This window comes from Numida meleagris, chromosome 5 (assembly GCF_002078875.1).
Source record: "Numida meleagris isolate 19003 breed g44 Domestic line chromosome 5, NumMel1.0, whole genome shotgun sequence".
Classification (NCBI taxonomy): domain Eukaryota; kingdom Metazoa; phylum Chordata; class Aves; order Galliformes; family Numididae; genus Numida; species Numida meleagris.
This window is the reverse complement of record NC_034413.1, coordinates 20,150,478-20,177,070: the sequence shown is the minus strand read 5'-3', so window position 1 is coordinate 20,177,070 and position 26,593 is coordinate 20,150,478. Positions and strand designations below refer to the sequence as shown.

The 26,593-nt window shown below is 44.3% G+C and overlaps 1 protein-coding gene across 6 annotated transcripts in view; it reads left to right on the top strand.

Annotated features, from left to right (window-relative positions):
* Nucleotides 1-26,593, top strand: part of CAMK2G (calcium/calmodulin dependent protein kinase II gamma) — a 115,206-nt gene that overhangs the window by 44,417 nt on the left and 44,196 nt on the right. For all 6 annotated transcript variants that reach the window (XM_021397756.1, XM_021397761.1, XM_021397758.1 and 3 more), the window contains exons 3-7: nt 6,072-6,131; nt 18,969-19,023; nt 19,587-19,652; nt 22,460-22,532; nt 25,810-25,912. In XM_021397756.1, coding sequence (XP_021253431.1) covers nt 6,072-6,131; nt 18,969-19,023; nt 19,587-19,652; nt 22,460-22,532; nt 25,810-25,912 — 357 coding nt within the window. The remainder of the gene's footprint in view (nt 1-6,071; nt 6,132-18,968; nt 19,024-19,586; nt 19,653-22,459; nt 22,533-25,809; nt 25,913-26,593) is intronic.

Here is a 26,593-nt window from a genome sequence, read left to right as displayed (position 1 = left end):
TGGGGGTCTGGGAAGAGAGAGCTCGCACATTCTGCTGGGAATGTCTCAGGGAGGAAGTTTAAATTGAAACAAGCACTGAAAACCGTGAAGGAACCTGAAGGCTAAGACTAGCCTTGTGCTATTTGATGCAAATTCAATTTCTGTCTTGAAGTGACTCAAAAGATATCTTAGCAGCTGGCACCAATTGACTGTCTCCCGGAATTGGCATGATGACAGCAATCAAACTGAATTTATTGCTTTGGGTTTGATTCCTCTTCCGGACTCTTCCCATTCTCAGAAATGTAATCTAGAGCGTGTTCCCACAGGAATGATGACTTCAAGCCTCCTTTAGCAGCAATGATTAAGCATGGTCCTACTGCAGGATGGAGAAGACAGGTGGACTGCGTTACCAAGCAGCCGAAGTAATAAATACACCGGCTGAGAGCAGCGAGGTTATATATTGGTAGAGAGAGGAACAAGATTTTGTTCTTCATAATGCAGGCTTTTATCAAACAGAAGTGATTCACAACTGAGTGTGAGCTGTGTTTCTTTTTATTCTGCTTAGGAAAGAGTCTGCCCTCCCGTTGGGGTGGTTGAACTTGTAGGCAGCTACAGAAACCCCCTTTTTGTTTCTTCTTTTTTTGGAGGCAAGCACACTAAATAAAGAGTAGGCTTTAGCAACACGACCTCAGTACAGCTGCAGTTTGGTAAAGTGAGCAAACAAATGCAGCAGTGGGTGTGCTGCTCTGTGTGTGGAATCAGTTCAAAGCTGTGCTGTTTTTCTAGTGCAGGCTGAAGGAAGTGTGGCAGAGCTCACTTTTTCCACCTTGTTTTCTGGTAGGTGTGAGGTTAATCGCTTTCTCTGGTAAATGTTGTTTTGCTTTATTTAAGCACCTGTCTTGTCCACTCTTTAATTTTCTTTTCAATGCTGTCTTCTGCTTGTCAGAAGGAGCTATCAGGCAGGCATGGTTTTGCTGATGTTTCTTTCTGGAACAATAAGCTTCGGTGCTCCTGGGACAGGTGGGGTGACCAGGGTGCCAAGGGCACGGCTCCTTCAACTTCCCTACTCATGGCTTCTTTGGGCAGCTTATGGCAAGGCCCTGGCTGGGCAGCTGCCTGCGGCTGACACACAGCCCTGCTCCACACTGCCTGGGAGCTACAGTCCAGGCACTGGAGCCAGGACACCCTTTACATAGTTTTCTTCCCTGGCTTGCGCTCAGCCCTCACCCCATCTGCTTGGGGCTGATTCACTCACAGATTTGTTGCAGGTGTCCTTCTTCAGCTTTGCTATTTGCAAGCGCCTCACAGCCCCATGCAGACAGGTCTCCCTCTGCCTTTCTGGCAGTCTCTCCACCCTGCTTCTGAGCATGCTGATGGAGTGCCACGACCTTTTTCTTTGTCTTTTTTTTTGGTAGCATTATGTAAATGTTCTCACTTGACAGCTCTAAACTACTGCAATTTGTAGATGTCCTGTGCCCTGTCTGTGTGTCTGAAAATGTTCTTCTTCAGGGCTCTGGTACCCTGGGAGGGGAAAGAACTGGTGAGGAGTAAACCCGCGAAGCAGCAGTGCTTGTAGTGGGCAGAGCAGGACACTGGGAACCAATTATGTCAAGGAGAATGGAGCCCAGAAGGTGGGTCTGTCCTTCTCCGTCCACCTCTGTCACAGCATCCTTGAGGAAAGAGACAGAGGTGATCATACACGGAAAGGATTTTCTTACAGAAGAGTGAGAAATGCACTTCATTTGAAACTGGTCGTATTCCTTGCCCTGCAGGAGGTTGTCAGTTTGTTGTGAAGGAAAGCTGCATTTTGCTTTTTATTTCTGTTCAGTGCACCTATCTTACATCACATTGTCCTGTTTTTCTGATGAAGTCCGCTGAATTTACAACATACAAGCTGAATTATCGTGGGTTTGGTCAGTTGTCTTCTATACTCAGGCTGGATTTTTTTGTTTTAGCCTGCTCAGCAGCTGTTACAGCTGTGACATTATGAATTGTGCACCACCACTTCTGTCCATCCGTTGTGCATGAGCAGACCTGTTTGGTGAAGGGGCTGAGTGTTTGTTTGAAGAGTTGTGGTTTCACTTTTGCAGGTCCTTAACTTTCACAAAGAATGCAAACCCAATTATTCTTGTTTTCTGTTAAAGCAAATCCCCAGACAAATGAAAACCCAAAGCAAGCCCAGTTCTCCAAATGGCCCATTTCTTATCAGGTGTGTTCTGAAGAAATGTGATATTAGCATTACTGGAACGGCACTTAGAGCAGTGTTTGCGGAGCAGTGGTGCAGAAGATATTTTGGCAAAATGTAGGCTCGGTTGTTGAACTCAAATGCAGAAATCTTATCTATATAAAGGCCTGGTAACTAGAAATAAATATTCACACCTTAGTTTAGGTGTCAAATGTGAGAAGGTTTTGTCCTGCTGCTTTTAAGCACCATGCCCTTAAGCATTTACTACTTTAAATTTTGCTACAGATAATCTACATAAACTGCATTTTTGTGTCTGTGTAGATGGACACTGCTTCAGACTGTAGATAGAAGTATTGTCCAAATAGCAAAAGTCTCTCTTTTTTTGGCTGGAAAACATGAAATGAATATTAGATGAGTGTTTGTAATATCCTGTACTTAAGCTTTAAGCATCAGCTATTGTTCAGGGCTAGACAGCTCTGTTATTTAGCAGGAAGGGAACTTAATGAAATCCAATATTTGGAAACACGAGATAGATGAATTCAGACTTGGAATGGCCATGTAAAGTTTTGACAGGAAGGGTAACTAACATTTGGAGTAACTTTGCTTGGTATATGGCTTTATTTATCTCTTGAAGTCTTGAACATGAACCATGATGTTTCCTAAAGGATATGTGGTATTTTAGGCAAGGTACAGAAATTGCTGGTGGAGGTTCTGCAATTTGGGAATGATGGGCCCAATGCCACAGGGTGAATCTGATTCGGAGGAGGCTGGGCTTCCACTTCTCCTCCACATGTGTCCTGCAGAAATCAGGGTGATCTTTTGGGGGAAGGGAGGAGAAATGATTTACTTTGCAAGCTCTTGGTAAAGCAGGGATCGAAACCTGGATTTCTTTTCATCATTCTCCTAATGCAGTTAAGGTCCATTGGATTTTTACGGTTCTGTGAGCCCCTGCATACCATGTCTTCAAGCCCACCTTCAACTGCCCTAATGGGCACACAAAATTTTGTTTCTTTTCTGTTTCCTACCGGGAATAACTGTTGCTAGACCAGAGAGAGAGAAACAAAAGTTGCAACTCTGTGTTTATTGCTGGAATTTTTAGATACTGAGTTGTTTGCCCCTAGTGTTGAATCGACTGTGCCACTGATACCTGGAACAGGAGTGGAATACCCGTGCTGTGCCAAAGACTACCAAGCAGTGAAGACCAAAAAGGGGATCTTTGCAGGGCTGGAGCTCTTTTTCAGGTCACAAGCTGGGCTGTGATCCGACGCTGCCCAGGATGGGATGGGAGCTCCTGCAGAGTACGCAGAGGAGCCCAGCCCAGCCCAGCCCAGCCTGACCTTTCGCTGCTCCACGCTGGGGCTGCGGGACTGGGGTTGCCGCCTGGAGCAGTCGCACAGGGAACGTGCTTTCTGTCCGCAAGCTGTGCTTGAGTTTGCCTGTTTTGTTGCCCTGGAGACAGAACTGTGCAGTATGCTTCACCCTGACCAGAAATAGTTTGCTGTACCTTGTGACCGGAGTGCTGTACTCCTCCTCTGGTCTCTGGCCAGGCTGCACAGTGCTGGAGGGGCAAGCTGTGGGGTGATGACCTCTTGTCACAAGTTCTGCTGTGTCTGCTGCCCTGCCCGCTCCCCTCCCTCTGCGAGAGGGTGTAGGATTGCAGGGGAGCAATTGCTCTTGATTTACATCTCCCATGGCATTTTGATGGTTATGTCATTCTGTTTGAGCCTCGCTCCTGTCAGCTGTCTGTCCTGGCTGTCACGGCCCAGTGGCTGAGCAGCACGTGGTAGGTCTTACCTCTCCTTCCCCTTTGCTCAGCTGTTTTCGCTGTCTGCTTCCCTGTGTCCTTGTGCTCAGAAACAGATTCCCAGCAAGTGTAATTGCACACGAGGGCAATGTGATCTGGGTGAGTGAAGGATCCCCTTCTGTAGGGGTTCCAAGTAGAGCTGGGAGGGTAAGCAGGGGATTTGCAAGACCCAGATGTGCAAGAGGGTTGTGGATAGTTTATCTTAAACTGTGGTCCTGCTGCGAGAACCTGCCCTGGGTACAAAGTGTGCAACACAGTCTTTTACCTTGCAACTGCTTTGTAAAACTTCATTTGCAAGATACTGTTAAAAAGAGGAGCCAAGGCACCCCCGGCAGTGCAGGAGAGAAAGCGCTTGCGCTGCACCAGGGCCTTGGGAGTGTGGATCTTCTCCAGGCTTTCCTGCTGCCTGCTACTTTATTGGAGTGGTTCTGGCATGGAGCTGTGAAATATATGCAACAACAACAATAATTTCCAGGACTGAGAAGGAGGGAGAGATGAAAAAGACATTTACCTTCCCCCCCCCCTCCCAGAACAGTAGCAGATGAGTACGTAAGCACATCTCAGCCCATATAAAATATTAATTGGGACATTTTCCACAGTTCAGCAATGGGAGAGAAGATAGAAATCCTGCAGTGCCCCGAGCTGCTATTCCCAGCCTGGGAGAGAAGTGTTCTGAGCTGAGATATCTGCCTTGGTCTCCCTCTTCTGCTCATGGTGGGGAGAACAGTTGCCCAAAGCTTTTCTGTGCAAAGGAAAGGGAGGACCACGCAGAGACTGTGCATCTGTGTGGGCTGTTCTCATAGCAGTGCGGTGGACCTTTGTTTATGTGGAACTCTAGTGAGCTCCCTGTAAACCAGAGGGTGCTGCACTTGTAGCAGTCATCTGCTGAGCAGCCCAACCAGCCAAGTGTCTTGCTTACTCCTGTGCAAAAACTTGTGCCCCACAGGGAATGCAGAGAAGGTGTGTTTTCAGCTCTGTGTGCTGAAAACCTGCTGGAGGAGAAATGTCAAGGGAGGGCAGAGATGGCTGCTTCCCCTTGCTGTGCTCTTTTGCTGGTTGGGGAAGGGCAGTCCTCTCTTCTTTCTCTTTCCACATATCTGCATCCCCAAAGATCTAGAGCTCAGTAGCTTCTGGGGCTGCCCTGGAGATTTACCTCCCTCAGTTCCTTTCAGTGAAGATGTGCTCATGTGATGTGTGTTTCATTTGCAAGGATGAGGCTTTGTACTGAAAGCCAGGACTCAATCATTGCTGCAATGAAAAATCTATCTGAGCCTCAGCAGCTAAAGATCCCCTGCTTCTTGGCTAAGATGGGCAGAGTTGCCCTAGCTCCCTCTCCTTTCCTTGTGCTCACGCATGTTACATTTCTGGGGAGGAGAAACCATTTTCTGCTCTCTTTGATATGTTATTCTTTAATCCAGATGACGGTCCTGCTGAAACTGATGTTGCCTTTGGGCTAGAATAAGCATACTTAGCATTTGGGCAGGACTTCTTGCCTGGAGATCTGGAAGTGCTTGATCAGCATTTCATCAGCGACTCCATCCATGGGCACTGAAATATGGTTACCTTTACAGTTCATCGGAGCTGGCAGCATTCCCTACATCGTGTGTTGGCTGTGCACAGCAGTACCTGTGTATTTCTCCCTTCTGCTCTTCCTTTCTTCCCTGGTATTTCTCTGGGCTGCCAGCAGGTCCTTTTCCATTTTCTGTGGGCTGTCTCTTCAGAGGCTGTTCTCCAGCTTTGGAGAAGGGGATAAGTCTCAGAAGATATGTCCCTGGAAGTGGCTTCACGTGTTTGTGCATCTGATGGAAGAGTGGTGTCTTTGTGTTGCTATTGCTATTCACTTGGAATCCAAGCAGGGAATATCTCTTTAGCACTAAATCTGTACTGGAAGCAGAGCTCCTCTGCAGCCTCATCTACAGGCACCTGCATGGCTCTCTGTTACAGCTGTGAGATTTTGGGATATGGTTGTGTTCCAGCAATTCCCAGTCTTATCCAGGCTTCTGGATGTCAGCTGGGTCACTGTGTTTCTTTCTTTGTTGAATATGTGCAAGAGCCTAGTTCAGAGTTGTGGAGCTGAATACCTTGTTTCTTTCTCACTTTCAGATCACCAGAAACTGGAACGTGAAGCTCGAATCTGCCGACTTCTAAAGCATCCGAATATTGGTAAGCATCCAAAAATACCCCACACACCAGTATCTGTAGGCTATTCTGTATGTGATGAAGAAGCAATTTCCACTAGTTCAGGATGTCACAAAATGCAAAGTAGCACCGTAGCAGCAGCTTTTCGGCAGAAAGAACTTTATTGAATCTGTGTGCAACTGTAGAGTTAGAGCATGAGGAGGTGTAGTAACCACCTCCTGCAGTAATTGGCAGTGATGAATATACTAGCCAGTAAATTTATTGCTTGAAAATATTCAGGATGACTGAAACTCATGCTACTAGCCTAGTTATTGGGATTTGTTTGCCCTGTAAAGCTTGTTGCACTTAGTTTAGTAGTTGATGTCGATTTTTATTTTGGCCTTAACTTCACTTTCATCAGCTTTATTTTTATCTGTTCTTGTATTTTCTTGTCAGGTCTCTCACAAATTAAATGTTATACCCAAGAGGATAACCACTTTTATAAGTAAACCCCACTGAAAACAGAAACATGTTGCTTTCATAGTTTGGTTCTACAGCTGGTTCTCCATTTGTAATGAGTAACAGTGTGACTGCTCTGTTGTGGTTTGGAAAAGAGTTTGGGGGAATGTCAGCGGTTCTTGCATTTTCTGCACAGCATTTTTTATCTTCCTAGAAAGAACAGTTTTTGTTTTTATTTTAAGATAGAAGAGTTTAGTTATTCTGAACTCAGTGGGTGGTTGCAAATAGAAATAAAGGAATTAAGGGAACAGAAATAACGGATAAAGGAATTATTTTATACTTACAGCAAAGAGTAGAAGTGTGTTGAAAAAGACCTCAGAAGGTTGTATTGTCCGTTCAACAGTTATTTGAAAACCGTACCTGGTTAATGCTAGGCTTGTTTGCTCTTAAAAAGCTAGAATAATTCCACAGCCTCTAGTGGTAATCTTTCAAATATTTAATTCTTCTATCAGACTTTAGAAAAAACATACTTTGCTACTGTTGTTTCTATTTCTAACCAGTGTATATGTAGAAAGTAGTTTTTTCTTTCGTCTTACTATCTTACATATTTGAAGACTGTTATCATATCTCTTTTTAGCCTTCTTTTTCTTCAGACTAAACAAACCCAGTTCTTTCAGTCTACTCTCATACGTCATATTTTCTAGACCTCTAGTTTTTTTTCTTTTTCCCTCTCTCCCTTGGACTCTGTCCAGTGACTTCATATCTGTCTTGAAATGTGTTGCCTGAAACTAGACATCAGAATCTAACTAAGACCTTGTCAGTGTTGACTATAGGGGGAAGAAGTGCTTTACCTGTCACACCAAAATTACTATTCTTTTGGCAAATTTCACTGATCAGTGGAAGTTTAAGCATACTGTTGATGCACATTTGTTTTCTGACACATGGTTGCATCAGACTACTTTCTGGAGATCTGGCAAGCAAATCATTTTTCCATCTTGTATAGATGAGGATTCCCATCAAAGTGGCTATTTCATTTATCCTAATTAAAATAAATACTAAGAAATCTACTGCATGGGTTCTCTTCAGGTTTGTCAAGACCGTTTTCATTTACTCTCTGATGTTATAGTATGCTTGCAATTCATACAGCAATGTATTTAATAAAATTGCCTTATATTGCATGGTGTAGATAATTAATGAAACTGTTGAGTACTGTTGGACTCTGAACAAACTCTTGAAGGTGTCGATATGTTTTTCCAATTTGACAATAGCAATTTTGAGTATCTCTTCTCAGTGACTTGTATACACATTATAAGCTAGTCCTGGATACACTTTTTTTAGAATTGCTTATGGAAATAGCATATAGGATGCTGTCAGAAGCCCTTCTGAAGTTCAGATACTACATGCACTGTTGTTTCCATATTCCTTGGACTTGTTATGCTGTCATAGAAGGAAGTTGTGTTGTTCTGACTTCGTGGTAGATTTTTCTTGACATGTGTTGGTAGTTAGTAGTCACCTGTTTACTGCACTTCCCTGCTGTAACCTCTTCTGGATTAATAGTTGCTGTGTTTCCTCAGTGTGAGCTATACTTACCAATACTGCACCAATCCAGAAGAACTTAGCAGATTTTGTACTTACTTTTGTGGGCAAATGAAGTTGTGTTGTTATCGTTTGTGTTGGAAGCTTAATTGCAGCATGCCCTGCTGTTTTGCTGTGTGTTTGCCTCTGGTGAGTCCAGGACAGAGGACTGTGAGTCACAGCCCTGCAGGATGGGATGCTTTTCTTTCCTGCCTGCATACAGAATGTGAAGCAAACCTGTTGAATTTATTTGCTGCCAGACAGTTGATTCTGGTGTGATGGTTCCAGACTGTAACTCACTGACTGTAACACCCCTACTCTGAGAAAATAAATGTTTATCTGGGTATGAAGTATTGGTGATATTTCTGTTAGTTGTTGCTCTTTGTGAAGTGACCGTTTTCTGAGTTACCCTCGCATGCCTTCATCAAACCTCAGCCCTAATTATAGGCTCTTGCTCTGTAACTGGGTGTTTTCTTGTCTTTAGATACATATTACGGCCAAGGTAATCACAGAGGAGTAATCCTTCAAAGAGCTTAGTGTTGCAGTGTGGTTATTCCTTGATCCAGAAAGCATTTCCATCTATAGACAGAAGAAAGTTGTCCTGAGGCAATTTTCTGATTTCCAAAGCCATGTTTGTTGTACATACCATGTTCTCATTGGGAGCCATACATTTGAATTTGCCATTACAAATGGACATGTCAGACTTCATTTCAGTAGAGGAAGGACTTAATTCCTTAGCTTTCAACTTGTGTTTTTGATTCTCCTGACAACATTCTAGAGTATTTAGTGTCCAGAGAAACCCTGTACCAGCCACACTCACCAAATACAGCAAAATTGGACAGACATAAATCAACATTCTGTTCTAAAGGGAAAATGGATGCATCCATTACTGAGGATATGAGAGCGTCAGAAAGAGGCAGAAAGCAGCACTGTTAAAACCTTGCTGTCTGTAAGCAGATAAAATGCTTGTGGAAGTTGGCAAGAGTCATGGCTCCATGGGGAATTCCACTTCTCCTTGAACAACATACTGTTTCAGTGATTCACATATCTATAAATCTTGTGGGCATTTGACACGAATGTATTTGGGGGCATGTAGAAGAGTAAGTAAATGATTTGGTGCTCTCTTCTGTTGGTCCCTGCTTTACAGGAAAGAAGCAGGTTTCTCCAGGCACACTCACAGCTCTGCCCCTTCATTTGCAGGTGTTTTCCTGATTGTGCCACTGAAACTTGTGCAATTAAGATAAAATAGGCTTCACCATTGCTTTCTTTTTGCTGTAGAGCTAAGCTTGTGGTGTTTTGAATGTCACCGCTTTCTTATTGGAGCAGCTCTTCTGGTCTTCCCTTAGTTTTAAACTTAATTTTGGTCAGCCTGTGTATTTTATTTTTCAGTCCTCTAATTCAGCCACTACCCATGGATTCTCTTGTGGATAATTCAGGTTTTTGCCTTGCTACACAGCAGCTACCAGAGTAGTGACAGAGCTGGGAACCCCATTGTCTTCTGGCTGTCTTGTTCCAAGTAGATGGGAAGTGCTCAGTTCTGAACGTGACCTTTCCTGCTCTAGAACTCTAAAAGCAATGATGCAGAATTTGATAATTCTTATTCGTAGGTCTGAAAACTGTTCTCTAGCATTCCTGTTTGTCCATCGTGTTGTTAGAAGTTCCCCTTCTCCTTTTAAATTTTCTTTGTTATGCCAGCCTAAATATGTCCCTCCTCTTTGGACCTGTCACTGGATGAGCTGTACTCTTTCTTAGATGTTTTTAAACCAACTGTACAAAAGCAGTTCTTGAATATCTTTTGTTTATAGCTCAAACTGAGCACTTTGTTATTTTTACCTTTTTCAAGTCAGTTATTGTATCCTAGCTCATGGCAGCCTTTGCTGTGAAGAATTGCATGCACTTAGCTCTGGAATAACAAAAATACATATTTTAAGAGAGGCTGATAGTAGCCAAATGGCAAAGCCAAATTATTTTTCTGATTTCTGCCTCTGTATCCTTTTCTGAACTGCCTCAGAGTTAATTTCTTTGAAGGAATTTATAGCAGTGGTGAAATGCTGTCCTCAGCATTTACTGGAATTATTGCTTTTTCAGGTTTTTGCTACTTCTGATTTTTTTTTTCTCCAAAATATACTTGCAGTTCAGTTCTTTAAATTTTCACTTCTATCTTCTGGCTTCTTTAAGAAAAGAACTTTGTTTTCGCAATTCCTTATTTAAGATATAGAGAAAATGGCACAGAAATCTCATGTGGATTAGGAGAATTTGTTTTGATCCAGTTCAGTTTTATTTCCTTTGAAAATGATCTCTCCTAGTACCTCCATCTTGTGGGAGTGATTTTCATGAATGTTTATTTAACAGCACACGTTCATCTGTGTTTAAATAAGGATGATGATCAAGGTGTGAGTTGCTTCAAGAGGGTTTTTGTGCTTCTTTGTGCAGCCCATTGTAGAATATCACAGCACTCATAACTAACTGGAGTAGGAAATGGGGTGTGTTGGTTGTGTGTGCAGACCCAGTGTTGGAGTTGCCTCAGCCCCCACCAAGGTTCACTCGTGCTTCACCTCGAGGAACTCTTGCTGAGCAGACCCTCACTTCCACCATCCCCTGCCACTTGGGATGCATGCCTAGCACCTTTTCTTAACAGAAGATTTGAATTGCTTCCTTAGTGAACAAGAAAAAGCTGTAGGCTGTGTTTTGCTGTAAACAGCAGATTTCCCTGTTTTTGTTTGGCTGCAGACATCCAGACTGCTCCCCTATGGAAACACAGTGGTTTCCACATGGGATAACAGTTTTGGATGGTCATGATTGCACTGTTATCAGGAGAGTAGGAAATATTCCTGCTAATGAACTCTTTTGGCTCACGTAATGTTTGAGTAAGACATAGTAAACGTTATGTATCGTGCACTAACTTCAGCCTTTCAGTACAAAAATTGCAAAATGAAAGAAAAAATAACATTTACTTGGCACTGAAATGTTTTAAAAAATACTTTTAGTGTGCTTTCCTTATTACTTTTACATTTTACCTCTGTGGAAGGACCGATTTCTCAACAGGAAAGATACTGTTCTCTGTGCAGCTTCTTCCTAGGCTATGGATTGCTGTGCACCCACAGGAGGGGCACTGTCCTGACCTTGCTTTTTAGGGTCTGAGTGTTCAAAAGGTTTCAGTGAGAACAATGGGGAAGGAAAAGTAAATCACATGGGTATTTTGTGCTCCTTAAGACTGTCCCTTGTCTTTCCTTGCAGAGCCTGCAGCTGCTTGCTTCTACCTGAACGGAGCTGTGTTAACAAGCCCTTCTTCTCTTCTGTTTTCCAAAGCTTTAAAACTGCAATTGCTGTGAAATGCTGTGGGCCTGGGGAGTTTGCAAGCTGGTATATATCCAGCATCCTGTAACCTCTCTGTGTCAGATTTGGAGGCAGAAGGAAGGAAAGAATCCCTGATCCTGACGGACTGGTTAACACCAGCACGCAATGTCCTGTTAGCTAACTGTCCTGCTGCTGTTAGTTACTGCTCTAACAAAGCTGGTCATTAGCTGCTGGAACAGATGATTTCTAGAGGATTATTTGCATTACACAATTTAATGCTCTTTAATAGCAAATTTTTAATTAAAAGGAGAGTCCTTTTGGAAGCAGCCTGAGCAGATGCAGCTGAATTCTGCGTGTTTAATGTAATTAGAGAAACAGCTGGGGTGGGAGCTGAGCACCCAGCTCCTAGTCAGTCTCAGGCTTGTGGTGGCTCCTCATGGGACAGGCATCCTGGGAGCTGTGAACCGTATGGGGAGTGTCCTGGCATGCAGCCAGGCTAGGAGGTGGTGGGACGATTCCCGACCAGGCTCTCAGGCTGGTGAGCAGCTGGGAAAGTGGGCTGTGGGTAGGAGCCATCTGTGCCAGCTCACTTGTCACTTGTGCTGCCACAAATGATGGTGCTCAGTTTGCAGTCTGCCAGGGCATGTGTATTTGTATCTGTAGTTTCAGCATCTCCTGGCACATTGGAGAGGGCGTCAGGCAAGGCATCTTTGGAAGAGGGCATCAGGCAGGTTTTAGCTTCCAGTTTTATTTTGTGTCTTCTGGCATGTAATTTTTTGAAATATGCCCCTTGTGGTATCTCTTTCCTCCTCCCTTTTTATGTGTGATACAGGCAAACGTTTGGCTGGAAAATGCTGAAAAGTGAAGCTTGGCTGCTTCTAATGAATGGCTGACCTTCTAATAGCATCGTTCAGTCCAGAAGATCCTAGAGCACTTTTGAGTGTGCAATGCTGTGTGAAGGAGTTAGAGCATTGCTATTACTGTGACCCAGGAGACAACCAGAAGTCTTGGTTGCCTTGTGTTGGCTCTGCTGCATGTACTGCAACAAAGGCAACTTAATTTGAGAACTCCAAGTGTCATATAATCACAGTACATGATATTTATTGGTGCAGAGTGGCCAATAGTGTGTTATATTTTCCCATCAAATCCAAATGTTTTAAACTCTAGGTCCACCATTGAACCTAGATTTATCATTTTGATAATTTTATCATATTATCATTTTGAGAATTTTATCATTTGGCCTTCCAATACTTGAAGGGAGCGTATAAACAGGAGGGGGATCGATTGTTTGTGAGGGTGGATAGCGATAGGACAAGGGGGAATGGTTTTAAGCTGAGACAGGGGAGATTTAAGTTAGATAATAGGAGAAAGTTTTTCACACAAAGGGTGGTGACACACTGGAACAGGTTGCCCAGGGAGGTTGTGGATGCCCCGTCCCTGGAGGCATTCAAGGCCAGACTGGATGTGGCTCTGGTCAGCCTGGTCTAGTGGTTGGCGACCCTGCACTTGGCAGGGGGGTTGAGACTCGATGATCTTTGAGGTCCTTTTCAACCCAAGCCATTCTATGATTCTATGATCATGCAAGTTTACCTTTTCCTCTCGCTGAGCACTGTCACTAAGGACAGACGGAGACCATTGGTGTGTAGGAGCATGCATGTTTCAGCTCATGTTAAATTTTCCTGAGAAGAGATGAATAATTGTGAAAATAGAAGGAATCATCCCATGAAATTAATTCTTCTGCTTGTGTATTTTTTTGCCTGGAGCTGTGACTTCAGTAACTGTTCTGTTTGCAGATCAAACCTTGCAGCAGTTTGCCAGAGACCACACTGTCTTATAGGAGAGGCTCATCCTGGGCTCGTGTGGCAGGCATGAATGCTCTGGGCATTGAAATAAGAGTAAAACAATGATAAAACTGGGCACACCAGGCAGAGCACAGAGAAGACGTGGGTCAAGTCAGCTAGCTATCATCTGTGCTTGTGACTCTGGTATCAATTTTCTTTCTAAATGTGACCCTTTAAATATAAGGTGCCTGTTGCCCTTCCTTGTCTTTTTATATTCCTGTTGTATAGGTGAACTTTTATAAAACTGAAAGATTCTTCTGATTCCTTTGTGATTCACTTCAACTTCTGTATTCGCAGTCTTGCTTTGCATGATTCAGCAGCAAGTGCCATTGGTTGTTAGGCTGGTACAGTCTGTTTTGTTGGAGATTTTCCTCTTATGATCAGTTCCTTTGTACTATGCTTAGGCCTCAGGGAGCTGCAGCTGCCCGTTTAGGGTCACTTAATTCAGGAAGAGAATGCAAAGGGGATGAAGACATGAGTTTTTGGGGAAGAGAGGTAGTTTGCTGTCACTGCTTTTGTGTTGTTAGTTATTTTTCCAAGAGGTCAGCTCTGAGGATGGTGCTTCCTGTACTGGTAATGCCAGTTTACATAGGATGAGAGCTGTAGTTTTATGGGTTGAGACTTGAGAGGAAACAGGAAAGAGAAGGATGCTTAAACCGGTAAGCGAGATTGTGCCTTGTGTGTAGGTAGCGGCAAATGGCAGCTCTTCAACAGTGCAGTGTTACAGGTGTGCATTTAAAATTGAAGGGACAGTTGTGGTAGCAATCTCCTTACCCCAGGTGGAGTACTACTGTGGTACCAGCTTCAGGACTGTATAGAAAGCTATGCTATTTTTGTGTCCTGATGTAAAAAGAAAAACAAAAACCCAACAAAACAAAAACAACCCCCCAAAAAAAACAACAAAAAAAACCTTGCTTCATCAAGATACTGCACTAAAACCTCTGGTTTCCTCTCTCAGAATTACTGTGCTTTTTGGAGATGCCATCAATAAGTGATGTGTGCTTTCTGCTGACCAACAGGCTCTTAGCCCCAGCTGGTATGGTGGCAGATGTTTCTACCTAAGACTGTAACTGATTCTGTTCCTTCGGTTAGCAGTTTTCCTGGCATTGCTTACTAGTGCTGTGGCTTTTACTTGTTATTTCTGAAGCTATCTGTAAGACTTCGGTCTTACAAAGCTAAAGTGCTTGTGAACTGTATGAGCCTTTTGCTCTATGTGAATGAGAATTTTTTGTGTGCTCTAAAACCTTGGGCTAAGTCTTTCGCCATATCCTGTAACTGACGTATTGCCTTGTTTGACTGGCTTCTGTTTTCTCACTCCCCTCTCCTTGTCTGTGCTTGCTAACCTTCACAGTAAGTGTTCTTTCATCCATCAAAGGTCTTTGACATGGGAATAGTCATAAGGTGACCATGAGTGTACATGGTGTTGGCAGGGACTGATTTTCTACATCTGCAAGAATTCCTGCGGTAAAAGCGTTTGTCTAGGAAGAAAATATGGTTTGAATTGCTGCTTCTGGGTGACAAAATCAGCTAATAGAAATCATCTACCTCATGTTGTGGTGAATAGAACAAGGTCAGGTTCCTTTGGCAAGTTCTGGGCTCCTGTGTAGTTTGTTTGTCTTTTGGGAGACCCCGTGTTTCTATTGTGCAATTTCCTCGTTGCTGTGACTTGCAGTTTTCTGTGGTGTGCGCATCTGTCTAGCCTGCTGTACATCACTGTTCCCATGGCAGGAGCAAGAAAAGGGGTCTCTGACATTTTGGAGCAAAAGAATAGCTGGATTAGTTCTTTTATTAATTCTTCATTTTTCCTGTTATAGATGGTCAATTTTCATGACTCCTTTTTACCCTCTTCTAATGTATACACACGATTATATTTTTCACCTTGTCATGTCAATAGGTTACACAGGTATGAGCAGGCCACGTGGACTCCGCTCAGCTGGTTGAAGCCGAACTTGTGGTAGTAATGGAGACATTAGATGGTTCTTCAGGAGCAGCAGCCTGTGGAACAAATGGGATCTACTTTGCCTGGGAAAATATATGAAATGGAGAGCTCTCAGTGCTTGGGTCCCTGTGTCCCCTCTTGGAAGTGGCGTTCTGAGAGCCTGCTTCCTCTTTTCACGTGGAGAGCCCACACAGCCAGGGCTCAAGCAGCGGGCACTACGCTGTCTGCGAGATGGAGGTGTCAGATGGTGTCTGATGGTTTTGTATCTCCGTGATGAATGTCAAAACAATGTGGATCTTCTGTCTGAGCCAAATTGGAGGGGAGGCCAAGAAACATTTTAAGTGCTTTCATCCTTGACATGAGGTAAAGGTGGTGGAGTTGCTTCTGACTATGTGCTGTTTCATGGGCTGCCCAAATGGTTTTGGAAACGGCTGTGTTGTTATAAGCGGATAGTTCACAAGGCGTTTGAGAGCAGAGCGCTTCATGTCAGCAGTGCAGCTCCTGGCACAAGGGCGTGACTGCTGTGTCCTTGCAGGGCGGGAAGGCCAGCTCGGGGGCCGCAGGCAGGGCCGGTGGGCAGTGTGTTAGCATAAAGAGGCACTGGGTGCTCTCGCACTCCCACCCCCAGGCATTGCTTTCACCTCTTCCCTTCAATGTCAGTGTGAAGCAGGTGTGGGCTAGAATTGAAAGTCAGAAGAGTTTTGGTATATTCAGACTTCTCTTAATCTTTCTCAACCTGCCTCATCATCACTCTCTTCCACACTTAAAGCCTGATGTTTTGAGCTGTTGCTAATTATTTCTTTGCAAGGTGGTGGTGCCCACTGCCTTCTTTCCTATTGCTTCTGTGCTGTTCCAGCATTACCTGTGAGCTTTCTTACCTCAGCAAATTAAATCCCGTGCAAGTTTTGTTCAGCGTTGCTCTGGGTGGTGGCAAAGCAGCAGCTCCCTTGTTAAGTTAATGGCCTGCATCCTGCCTCCGTGGTCTGCTCTATTCTTTTGCTGTGCAGCCTTAGGGTGATATATGGCATTGGAATTTATAAGCCAATAAATACAATTCTCTGTTCTCCTGTTGTGGTTCCGCACCTAAGTACACAAACAATGTTTTACTGTCCTTGAAGGCTCTTTCTGCTGCCTCTGCCAGTCTTTGCCAGCTGAATTGCTGCTTCCTTCCTCTTTCAAAATGTCCTGAGGAAAGTGATTTTGTCAGATACAAAGAAATATTACCAAAAAGCTCTTTCATGTTTTATATTTGTTGCAGTTTGCTGTCTGCATCTTTGTGTCAGAGTTCAGAGTTCACTGTTTCTTTCTGCTACCTGGAGGAGTGTTTGCTGTTCCTGGCTGCAGCTCGGCCCACTGGTGGCTGTCCTCCTCCACTGTTGGGATCTCATTTGTGTTGCCTCCCTCTGATTCACTGCTTCTGGCAGCACTTTGCTGACCTTTCAGGTGCCAGAGGGTGGAGAATGCTTTCTGGCACACTGAGTGTTACCTGACGTGACCTTATTAGCACATTCAGCTTTCCTTGAAGTTTCACCATCTGTTCGTTCTTCCTTTTTTATAAGATTTCTGCACAGGCTTTTGCCTGTCCTGGGTGTTAGTTCTCATTTATATATTTTCCTTTTGCATATACATCAAACAATCTTGTGTCTTGCGGTGGAAATCTCATGGCATTGGATTAAAAACTTACCCTATGCTGGGAATCCAAGTGTTTGTTTCAGCTACTTCATGTCTTGTTCCCAGTCTTGAATGGAAATTTTTTCTCCTAGGAGATACCTTTCTACTCTATTTTTGTAATGCCACCTCTGCTGGATTCTGCCAAGTGCTCGGGGGGCAAGTTCTTGTAGAAACAAAAGCTGTATTGCAATGAAGTTATTACAAAGCAGACTTAAACTTGGAAGAGATTTTTATTTTCACTATTTATTTTACTGAGTATTATTTGAGGTATTTAATTCTTAAAGATGCTGTATCTCTGTTTTCAGTGGAGGAAACAGTTTTATGTCAAATACCTGCAGTATTGTTCCCCTAACCGTACTTACTGGTTTGCAGCCTTATGCCTTGTGGATTACTGCTCCCAAACCCCTTCCATGAAAAGAAATGCTGAGGAGAGGAAGTTGGTCAAAAGACCAACCTGGAGAGCATGCAAATTATGGCAGGGAAAAACGCTGGAGCATACAGGAAGGAAGAATAAAATTCTTTTAGCGAAGGTATAGGAAGTGGTCTCTCCACTTCTATGTTACTCTTAATTTTGTGTGTGTTTCCATGCGTGCAGAAGGGTGCCCTAGGAAAGGAGAGCTGCAAGAAGGATAAGAAGAGAGCACTGAGAAAATTTGCAGTTGTTTTCTATGAAATGGGAGCATGTGCCAAGTGCTGGTTTGAAACATTTCCAAGATGATGATGGTAACTTACGTCATGGGCCAATAAGAGGTGCAAACTGACCTCTTGATGCTGGCAGAGAGATAATCATTGTGTTGGGAAAAGCCAAGACAGGTCACTTGTGTTTTACATGGAAAAGAATGGAAGACAGGGAAGGGATGCAGAGGTACTGCTGAAGTGGCAGAGCAGGATAAGTCTCTTGTTTTTGTAGAGATGAGAACAGTAATGTTACTTCAGTCAATACTCAATTACAAGGTGTTGCAGTCTAGGCTCATCTAGTTATATGAATCGATAGGGAAATCCTGTAGATGGAATCATGTAAATAAGACAACCTGTCCTAGTCTGGGTGTGACAGTTTAAGGACTCAGTCAAGTAGGATTGCTAGTTAGTGACTCTGATTGGCAAGGAAAAGAGTGAAGTTTTTCAGAAGGAGAGAAAAGCTAAAAGGGGAGGGGGAGATATGAGAAACTGATCTCTTAATTTTGTATTGCTCTTAGGTTAGAATTAATCCAAGAAACAAAGGAAGTGAGGGTTTGATTCAGAGAGGAGGAAATGGCACTACTAGAGAAATTCATTTCTGTTGGCTACATGAATGTAATCATTATCGTCGTTTCCCGCTTGTAACATGGGGGAAGGATGACAGGGCCCCAGAGATCTTGGAGAGTATCCGGGGCAGCCCATCGTGGGTGCAACCTCAGCCCTGGTGGTGAAGAGGATGAGAAAAGGGAAAAGATGGAAGTTAATTTAGGTAACAGGAGGGGATATGTGAGGAAGTTGGGAGAGGATTAAATTTTGAGGACAATTGTGATCAGTTATGTCTTTAGTAACAAATAGATTAGAAAACATGAAACAAAAGTGAGTCTGGATTTTAGGTACTGGTTGGGGGTGTAAGTTGGAATGAAGTCAGGAAAAGGAAGTAAAGGGAAGGAACTGGCTTCATTGAGCTTTACAAAAGTAGAAGGGAGATGGATAGCACCAACATGCAAGTGGGCTTGTCAAAGGATTTTGGTATTTTTTGTTTGTATTTTTGTTTGGAGATTCTGAAAAGGGCATGGGGAAAATAAGAACAAGTGGGGAAAGACTGCAAAACGTGAGCATGGAGGGCAGTGGGTAGATGTGACAGGAGAGTACTGAAGTGTTAGAGGAGGAGAACGAATGGTCAAAGGCATTCAGAGTTTGTTTTGGCACTGGGTTGAGGTGGGTGTATGTGAAGGACACCCATCTGTTCCTTCGAGATAAGAAAAGGAAATAGGTCACTAAGTGAGCACACAAATTGAAGGGCATGGGGAATTAATGAACTGGGTTGAGGTAGAGCTTGCCTATGTGGCTAGGATTGATTTGTGAAGTGTCATATTTGCTACATGCTCTGTAAATCTCCATTTCTTGATTGTGTTTTTGCAGTGCGACTCCATGACAGTATTTCAGAAGAAGGCTTCCATTACCTCGTCTTTGATCTGTAAGTGTCTTTCTTTGGCTTTGTTGCTTCATCAACGATACAGACACGTGGATGGTTGAGTAAGAGCAGAATAAGAAACACCTGAATTAGTACAATTATCTCTTTCTCTTCCAAGAGCTGTACAAAACTAGTTCACTTCACAAAAAATTCATTGACTGTGTGGTAGGGGATAGACCAGGAAAGCTCCTGGCAGCAGGTACAAGTGTGGGATGGCAAACAGTGGCTACTTCTTACTTTTGTCCCTGAAGCAGTCTGCAGGGATCAAAGGAAGGCCTGTCTGCCCGAACATAGTATTGACTGAGCCCTGTAGAAATGCATGGGCATTTTGTGCTCAGTGCATTGAGGGCGTCCTGTACACTGCCAGTGCTGGTGACGTGGTTGTGGAGCTGCCCTTGTCCTTCCATACCACAGGTTCCTGTGGAGGGTGCTCAGCATAGGCTGCAGCAGGGCTGTGGGGAAAGTATGTGAGCCTAGAGGCAGCACAGGTCCCGTACAGCCTTCTGGCTAGGCTTGGTTGGCTAGGCTTGGACAGGAGCTGTAACAACCGTTCTTTTATACTCCAGGGTTACTGGTGGGGAGCTATTTGAAGATATTGTTGCCAGAGAGTACTACAGTGAAGCAGATGCCAGGTAAGACTGTTTCCAGACACTTCTGTGTGTGCCATGTGTGTTGGCAAGCAGGATGAATTTCCTGACTGATGTTCTGTGCATGGCTTTGTTCTGCAACTCTTGCTCCCTATCTGGAAAAAGCAATTCCTCTTTCTGCTATTAGCATAAACTATTGTCACCGACCAGCCTGACTCGCCGCAGCTCCAGCTCTTGCTGCCTGCAGATGCTGCTGTAGTGGTGTGCTCTTTGCTGGGAGCTCTGTTGCTAGCGGCTTTGTCCGCCTGACCTTCCTGGTGACTGGTGGCAGGGTGTCCTTAGTGAGTAACACAGGGGAGAGCTGTCCTCTGGCTGTGTGAGAGCTCTGTCTGCTTGGCGTCTGCCTTCCCATAGCGAGGCCTCCAGTGACATGCTGCTGCTTTTGGGCAGACCTGTTCAAGTTGCCTTTGTTTAGGTAATGGTTTTATGGAGTGGGAGTGAAAGAGGGGCTTTAAAGGCTATGATTCTGTGAAAGCTCTCTGATGGTAAGCTGATTGTTGCAGTGAAAAAAAGGCATAACGTATGCCTTTCTATTTTAATAAGGTTTCAAGCTGTGCCCCTCTTTCTTCTGAGTGTTCCCCCTTTCTTCCATGTGTAAGCTTTGGGCTGTGCTTGTCCCTTTGCTGTTAATGCAGAGTAATTTGCGCAGCAATAGCTGGGGATGCCTTTGAGCTGTCTGTCTGCTGGATGGGGAGCACCTGGAAACAAATCTGGGTTCAGGCAGCTCCTGTTCTGCTGTAGCAGGCCTTAAGAATGGCCTGATGATGCTGTTTCATCATTACTTATTCTGTATCTTTGTCCACATCCCATACTACCCCCTTGCTGGAGCATGAATTGAGAGCCGTGAGAGGAGAGGGGTAAGAAGGGAGCAGTGAATGTTGCTGCAAAGTGAGTTTGGCAGGCAGTACTTTGAGGAAGCTCATCCTGAAGTGGTAAGCACACCAGGTTGGATAGAAGCAGTGCTACAGAGAGCGTGCCTTTCCTGAATGCAAGGAAGGAAAGAGAATGGCATGTTTGTATACGTACTCTTGCGCAGCCTGTGGGTGCTTATTTGCTTTCCATGTGGTACACTTACAACCACTTTCTTCTAGGCATTGCATGATGCTTTCAGATGAGGTGCTGAGCCACGAGCTCTGCTGGTGAGCCATCTGCCGATGGGCAAGGCCAGTGGGCTTGTCACTGGTGGAGCTCCTGGAGGATCTGAAAGCTCTGTAGAGGTTTCCATTGGGGTGTATGCATGGATAGTAGGCATGGCATCTCAGACAGACACACAGTCACTTGACTTGTTCCACCTTGAAGTTGGGAAGTTTGGAGTTTATCATCAGCCTTCCCTTTGCCTCTCTTGGCAGTACCTGTTCTCTGAAGTGATGAAGAGCTGACTGTGACCAACATTGCTCAGGAAACTATTGGCTGTGCTGGGGGAGAGGGAGAAGCTGTGTGAGCCTTCCTGGGGGTGCTCAGCCCTCTGACTTTAAGCTGGACAAGACTTACAGTGCCCATAAGATGACAGAATGAAACTCCTCCCTTTCTCCCCCCATGCTGAGCTGAATTCCAGAGCAGGCTGGGAGAGCGAGGGAGCAAGTTCTGTGCCAATCTGCCGTGCTTGGCTCGCCTGGGACACCTCACACTTTTGCCATTTTTGGCCAGAAAATCTCACTCACTCAGACTCAGCTCTGTTCTAATTATACATTTTTGTTTTGGGAGCAAGGAGATATTCATGGACTCCAACTCCGAGGCTTGTGCTGCCGGCTCTGGGGAGGCAGGGGTAACATACACAGGGGCTGTATCTCCTCTCCTCTTCCTTCCCTCAGTCTCTTCCCATCTTTTCCAGTAGACAGTTTCCTTCCACTGAAGTATTTTTAATTTGTTCCCATGCGATGAGCAGAATTCAGCGAGGGGACAGTGAGCTCACAAACACAACCCATCTGAGTCTGGGTGCTTAATGCCCGGCCATGCAGGCTGCCAAAATGCCGACTTCTTTCTGCAGTCACAGTAGGAGCCGAGTAAATTTGTGTCAGAATAGATCGTTTCAACCAGAAATCTCTTCAATGGATGTGTTGCACTGTTCTAATGTGACAGGTGTAAATGTGGGATTGCTTTTGTCTCTGTGATTACAGCAAAGAGTGGCAGAAGCATCAGTTTTCTGTGAGCTGGGGCAGCGTGGCACACTGTGTTCAACAGAGACTGAGTCTGCTTTTCAGATTGCTAACCTCTTAAGTGGGATCTGTACTTAAAAGGCACCCAGTAAGCGGGTGTGTGCACACATTGTGTATGTAAAGTGCTTGAGATGCTGCTTTTAAAGCTTTGCAAACTGGCAGGCACCCAGGAGTCTTCATCCTGGACTTGCTGGAGGGGTTTGATGCTTTCTAAATTTTATTCTGTGCTTGGAGTAACGCCGCGCAGTGTTTCCTGGAGTGCTGGGCCATGTGTGTCCAATCTCAGCTGCTGCTTTTGCAGCTACCTCGGTGCCTCAGTTTCCTGTGCAGGGTGGGCGTTACTGGCTAGAGGAACAAGTGAGACGCTTGGTGCGGTGGAAAGGAAAGGAAGGAGACAGTGGGAGGTAGGCAAGAGGCTTTGTGGTCCTGCTGTAGCTAGGATGCCTAGCATCCTGTTACTGAGCGGGTGGGAGTGTTGAGTGGTGACAACACTGAGCTGTGGCATCCTGTGGGCACAACCAAGGGATTCAGCTCTCTATAATACGAATATAAAAGTTAGGGAAATGTTCTGGGATGAGGTGCCAAGTGTATGTGTGCACATGCGTAACTCTGTGTGTCTCTCCCTTTATCTTGCAGCCACTGTATTCATCAGATACTGGAGAGTGTGAATCACATTCACCAGCATGATATCGTGCACAGGGATTTGAAGGTAATATTTCCTCCATGCCACAGAGGCTGAGGAGCAGCCAGGGCATTGTTAGAAGAGGCAAGATAGGAATTATGTTGCCAGCTGGCAGGGCCTTGTCTTTTGTATTTTTTATTTGTTTGTTTTCATTTTGTTTCCCTTCACTATAGCAGGGCACAGATGTTCCTGAAGCACAAATTCACTCCTTCGGATTTTCCTAGAGGATGTACTGAGTTCCCAAGGAAGTTTTCTTTCTTCATGAACTTTGTCAGCTCTCAGCATCTCTGAGGCAGCTCCAGTATGGGGTAGTTGTGGTATCAGACAGCAGTAGAACTTCAGAGAAGTTTGGGTAGGATTCATTATAACGAAGGACACTTTCTAGTCTGCTGTTGAAGAGATCTCTAGAGACCTGGGGCACCCTCTGTTCAATCTGCCAGGATGAGTTTGTCTACATAGAACGTGTATATTTTTATTCTTCACTGTTGCCAAACACATGCCATTGGGCTAGGACATAAATGCACAAGAATTTTTCATGTCATTTATTTCTTTTCTCATCAGCAAAAGCTTTTAATCAAAAAACAAAACTGCTGGCTGGTAGAACGAGTAAATCAGCTGTCTGCCACATTCTGACACATTTATAGACCCAGAGCCCCCACAGTGGAGTTACTTAAAACTCCCTTCACACACGGTGCCAGCTGTACTGGGAGCTGGGCAGGCTCCGGAACAAAGAGGTTGTGCAGGAAGGTCTGCATGCCCTGCAGCCTTCTCTGTCTAACGTGGGGATGGTGATGACCACCAGTGGTCCAGTGAAATTAATGCACAATGACACCTGCTACTAGTGTTGGTTTTGGATTGTTGTACAGTGCATAACAGGTATAAAAATATTTTGACAGAGTCACAGAATGGTTGAGGTTGGAAGGGACCACTTTGGGATCATCTAGTCCAACTCCCCTGCTTCAAGCAGGGTCACCTGCGCATTGCAAAGGGAGAAGTAAAAAACATGTTGCATCAGTGGCAGTGTTCTGCTGCTGCCTGATCTAGTAGAAGGTGTTCCTACCTACAGCAGGGAGGTTGGAATTACGTCTTTATGGTGTCTTTCAACCCAAACCAGTGTTTTTATTTAGTGGACAGCTACTAGCTCTTCATATTTTTGGCAGGCTCCCATGCAACACTCTTGGCTTTCTGATTCAGAGAGCTGTGGAAAGATCTAAGTGGTCTTCTTGGAATGACTGCTCTGAATTTAGAGCTGATACCTGCCCATGAGAAGGGCAACCTCCAAGAGGCACTACTGCCCAAAATTAGGACTTCTATGAAAATAGGTAGTGTTTTCTAGTGCAAGATGGTGTAAGGTTTTTTTTGTATCCTGTGATTATACATCACCTATTTTGTTTCCCAAGTTTTGTTTGTGTTAGTTGTTAACTTGTTTATAACTAGACAATCCCCACAGTACTTAGTATGTTTCTTCTGTTGCTTCCTCCAATTCACTGAAGCTATCCAGGCCTGAGGACTATCCATTCCTTTGAGCAATAAACGATCCTATGCTCCTTATTTAATGTTATAGCTCTTTGCCAAAAGCTTGGCCTTTCAGGATCAGTGTATAATAACTGCAGAACTTGCTTCGCATGAAGTTGTCTCTTGCATCTTTTGTAAACTGGTCTTCTGGCTCTTGTTCTGTCAAAGAACTTCGACAGAACAATAGGGACAAGACAGTAAGAAATTGAGGAATGCATTCATTCCTTATGAAAGCGTGTGGAACTTGAGGTGATCCGTATGTTGGCAAACATGCACGGATGATAAACACTGTTAGACTTGCAGTGTTTGTAGCTGTATTTTAGAAGGAAATAATGCTTAGCTGGCACAAGCCTGACCTAAATTTCAGTGTTTCAGGCCAAGCCTAGGTGTGACCTGAAGTTGGGAGGGATTTTTAGAATGCTTCACTGGTCTGCTGCTTTAAGGACCTGTTTATACTGGTGAATTTTCATATCTTAATTAATGCAGGCTTTTCCACACAATGAGAAACCAGTGCCATCAAATTTATTGAGAACCAATTCCCCTCCTTTTCATGCCATTTATGGCAAGGGCTGTGATGGGCAAAGCTTTCCTCCTTACTTTCAAAGCAAAAGCAAGGCGCGTGCCCGGTACTTTTAAGGCAGGTGAATGAGCATAACATCTCATTCCTGTCAGGCAGAACAGGGATGGAATGTTTCAGAGGGATGAAAATGGTGAGGAGAATTTAAAAAACAGCTTCACTAGATTTGTGAAACTGAGATGAAGTCTCATTTCTGTATTTCCAGGCTTCCATCTGTCTAGGTTAAAAACTGAAGTTGATATGAATTGCACAAATGATCAGAAGGGAGTAAGATGTGAAATGACTTTTGTCATTCCTCATCTCTGTTTGTGAGTTGAGTTTCCTGCTGATCTATAATAGCCACCACCTTAAAGGCTTTAAGGTTTCAATTAGTCTGTTGTAACTAGCTGCTCTGTTGCTGCCGAGGAAGCTGTTGACCGTCTCAGTACAATTCTTGGAGCTGTAGTGAGACTTCTGCTGAAGTCTTCTACTGGAACACAACAGAATTGTGACTCAAGTGAGATTCACGTGATGGGGAGGAAGAAGTCTGTCTCCCATTCCTGGCACCTGGGGCAAATGACATGGTTGCACATAGTACAGTTGACAGTGGCAGTAGCAAGATAACATGTTTAACACTACTGTATATAAGGATTTGTAGCATGAAAACAACAGCATACAAGAGCACTCGCTGCTGTTGCCAATTCAAGGTTGAAGCTTTTTCTGTAAGGGGTGAAAGCTACTGCCTATCTAGATGATGCCATCCTGCATTACAGCTCTGTATTTGGCAGACCTTGTTAGCATCATATTTACTTTTCCAGTGCCTTGAGGACTGTATAATGTTCATGGAGAGAAACATCACTGTAGATTGTATCTGCGCCATCCCGTTCTCCTCCCTCACTCCACATTACTTTCTGCAGGGATGACGAAAACAAATTTTGGGATCTGTGCTCCAGGAACTGTACTGTCAGTGCCCTCTGGTGTCAGCATGTAATGTATGGGCTGGATTGGGAGAGGCTCCAACTCTTACAGAGGATTCGTATTAGATTTGAAGATTTTCTGCCACTCTAGGTCAAGGCCATTTGTTGCTGTTGCTCTGCCTTCGCCTGAACAGCTTAAGTGTGTGCCTGCTGTCAGCAGATTGAATTTAATGATGTGAATACAAAGATAGGAGGTTTTAATGAGGATATGTCTTTCATTCTTACCCCGCCTTTTTTTTTTCTTTCTTCTCCCCAGCCAGAGAATTTGTTACTGGCAAGTAAATGTAAAGGTGCTGCTGTCAAACTGGCTGACTTCGGACTGGCTATTGAAGTGCAGGGAGAGCAGCAGGCCTGGTTTGGTAAGAATGTTTGAGGTCTCCCGCTTTTGCTCACCCCCTTACTGATTGAGTTGCACCCTCCTTAAGTATTCTCTCTCAGCTCTTCCAGCATGCTTGCATGTGTTTGGCGTAGCTACATCCAGCATCCCAGCCTGTAGGCCCTCAGGCATGAGCCTCTGTGCAATAGAGGAAAGACATAATGACAGAAAAAAATGTCTATGTATTCCTCCATTTTTCTTGTTATTGTTTAGTAGATGCTAGAGTCAGAGATGAATGCAACTGCTAAGTTTAGACCCTGATCCAAACTTTCCTACTACTTAGTGCAGAGATCTGGAATTTTGTTTGGTCATTTTACAGAAATGCACTTCAACTGGCCTCCTCAGGCACATTTGGATCTTTACTGTATCTTTGTTTAGGTAAAACATAATTAGAAATGAGACCTTCTCAGGCTTAACATCAGCTCTGAGACTCTGCAGTGCTGTGGAGATTCTGGAGAGACAGCTACTTCTCCTGATCTGCCCACACCGTTTGGTAATGGGATATGTCCCATCTGTGTCTAGCATTCTCAAACTCTAAGCCATTACATGTAACAATGATGTGAAGCATATGAGATATATGATGTATGAGTTTGTGCCCAGCTGGTTGCCATGCTCCCTCCCTCTTTTCTGTTTTTCTATTCTTCCTGCAATACGTAGATGCTCA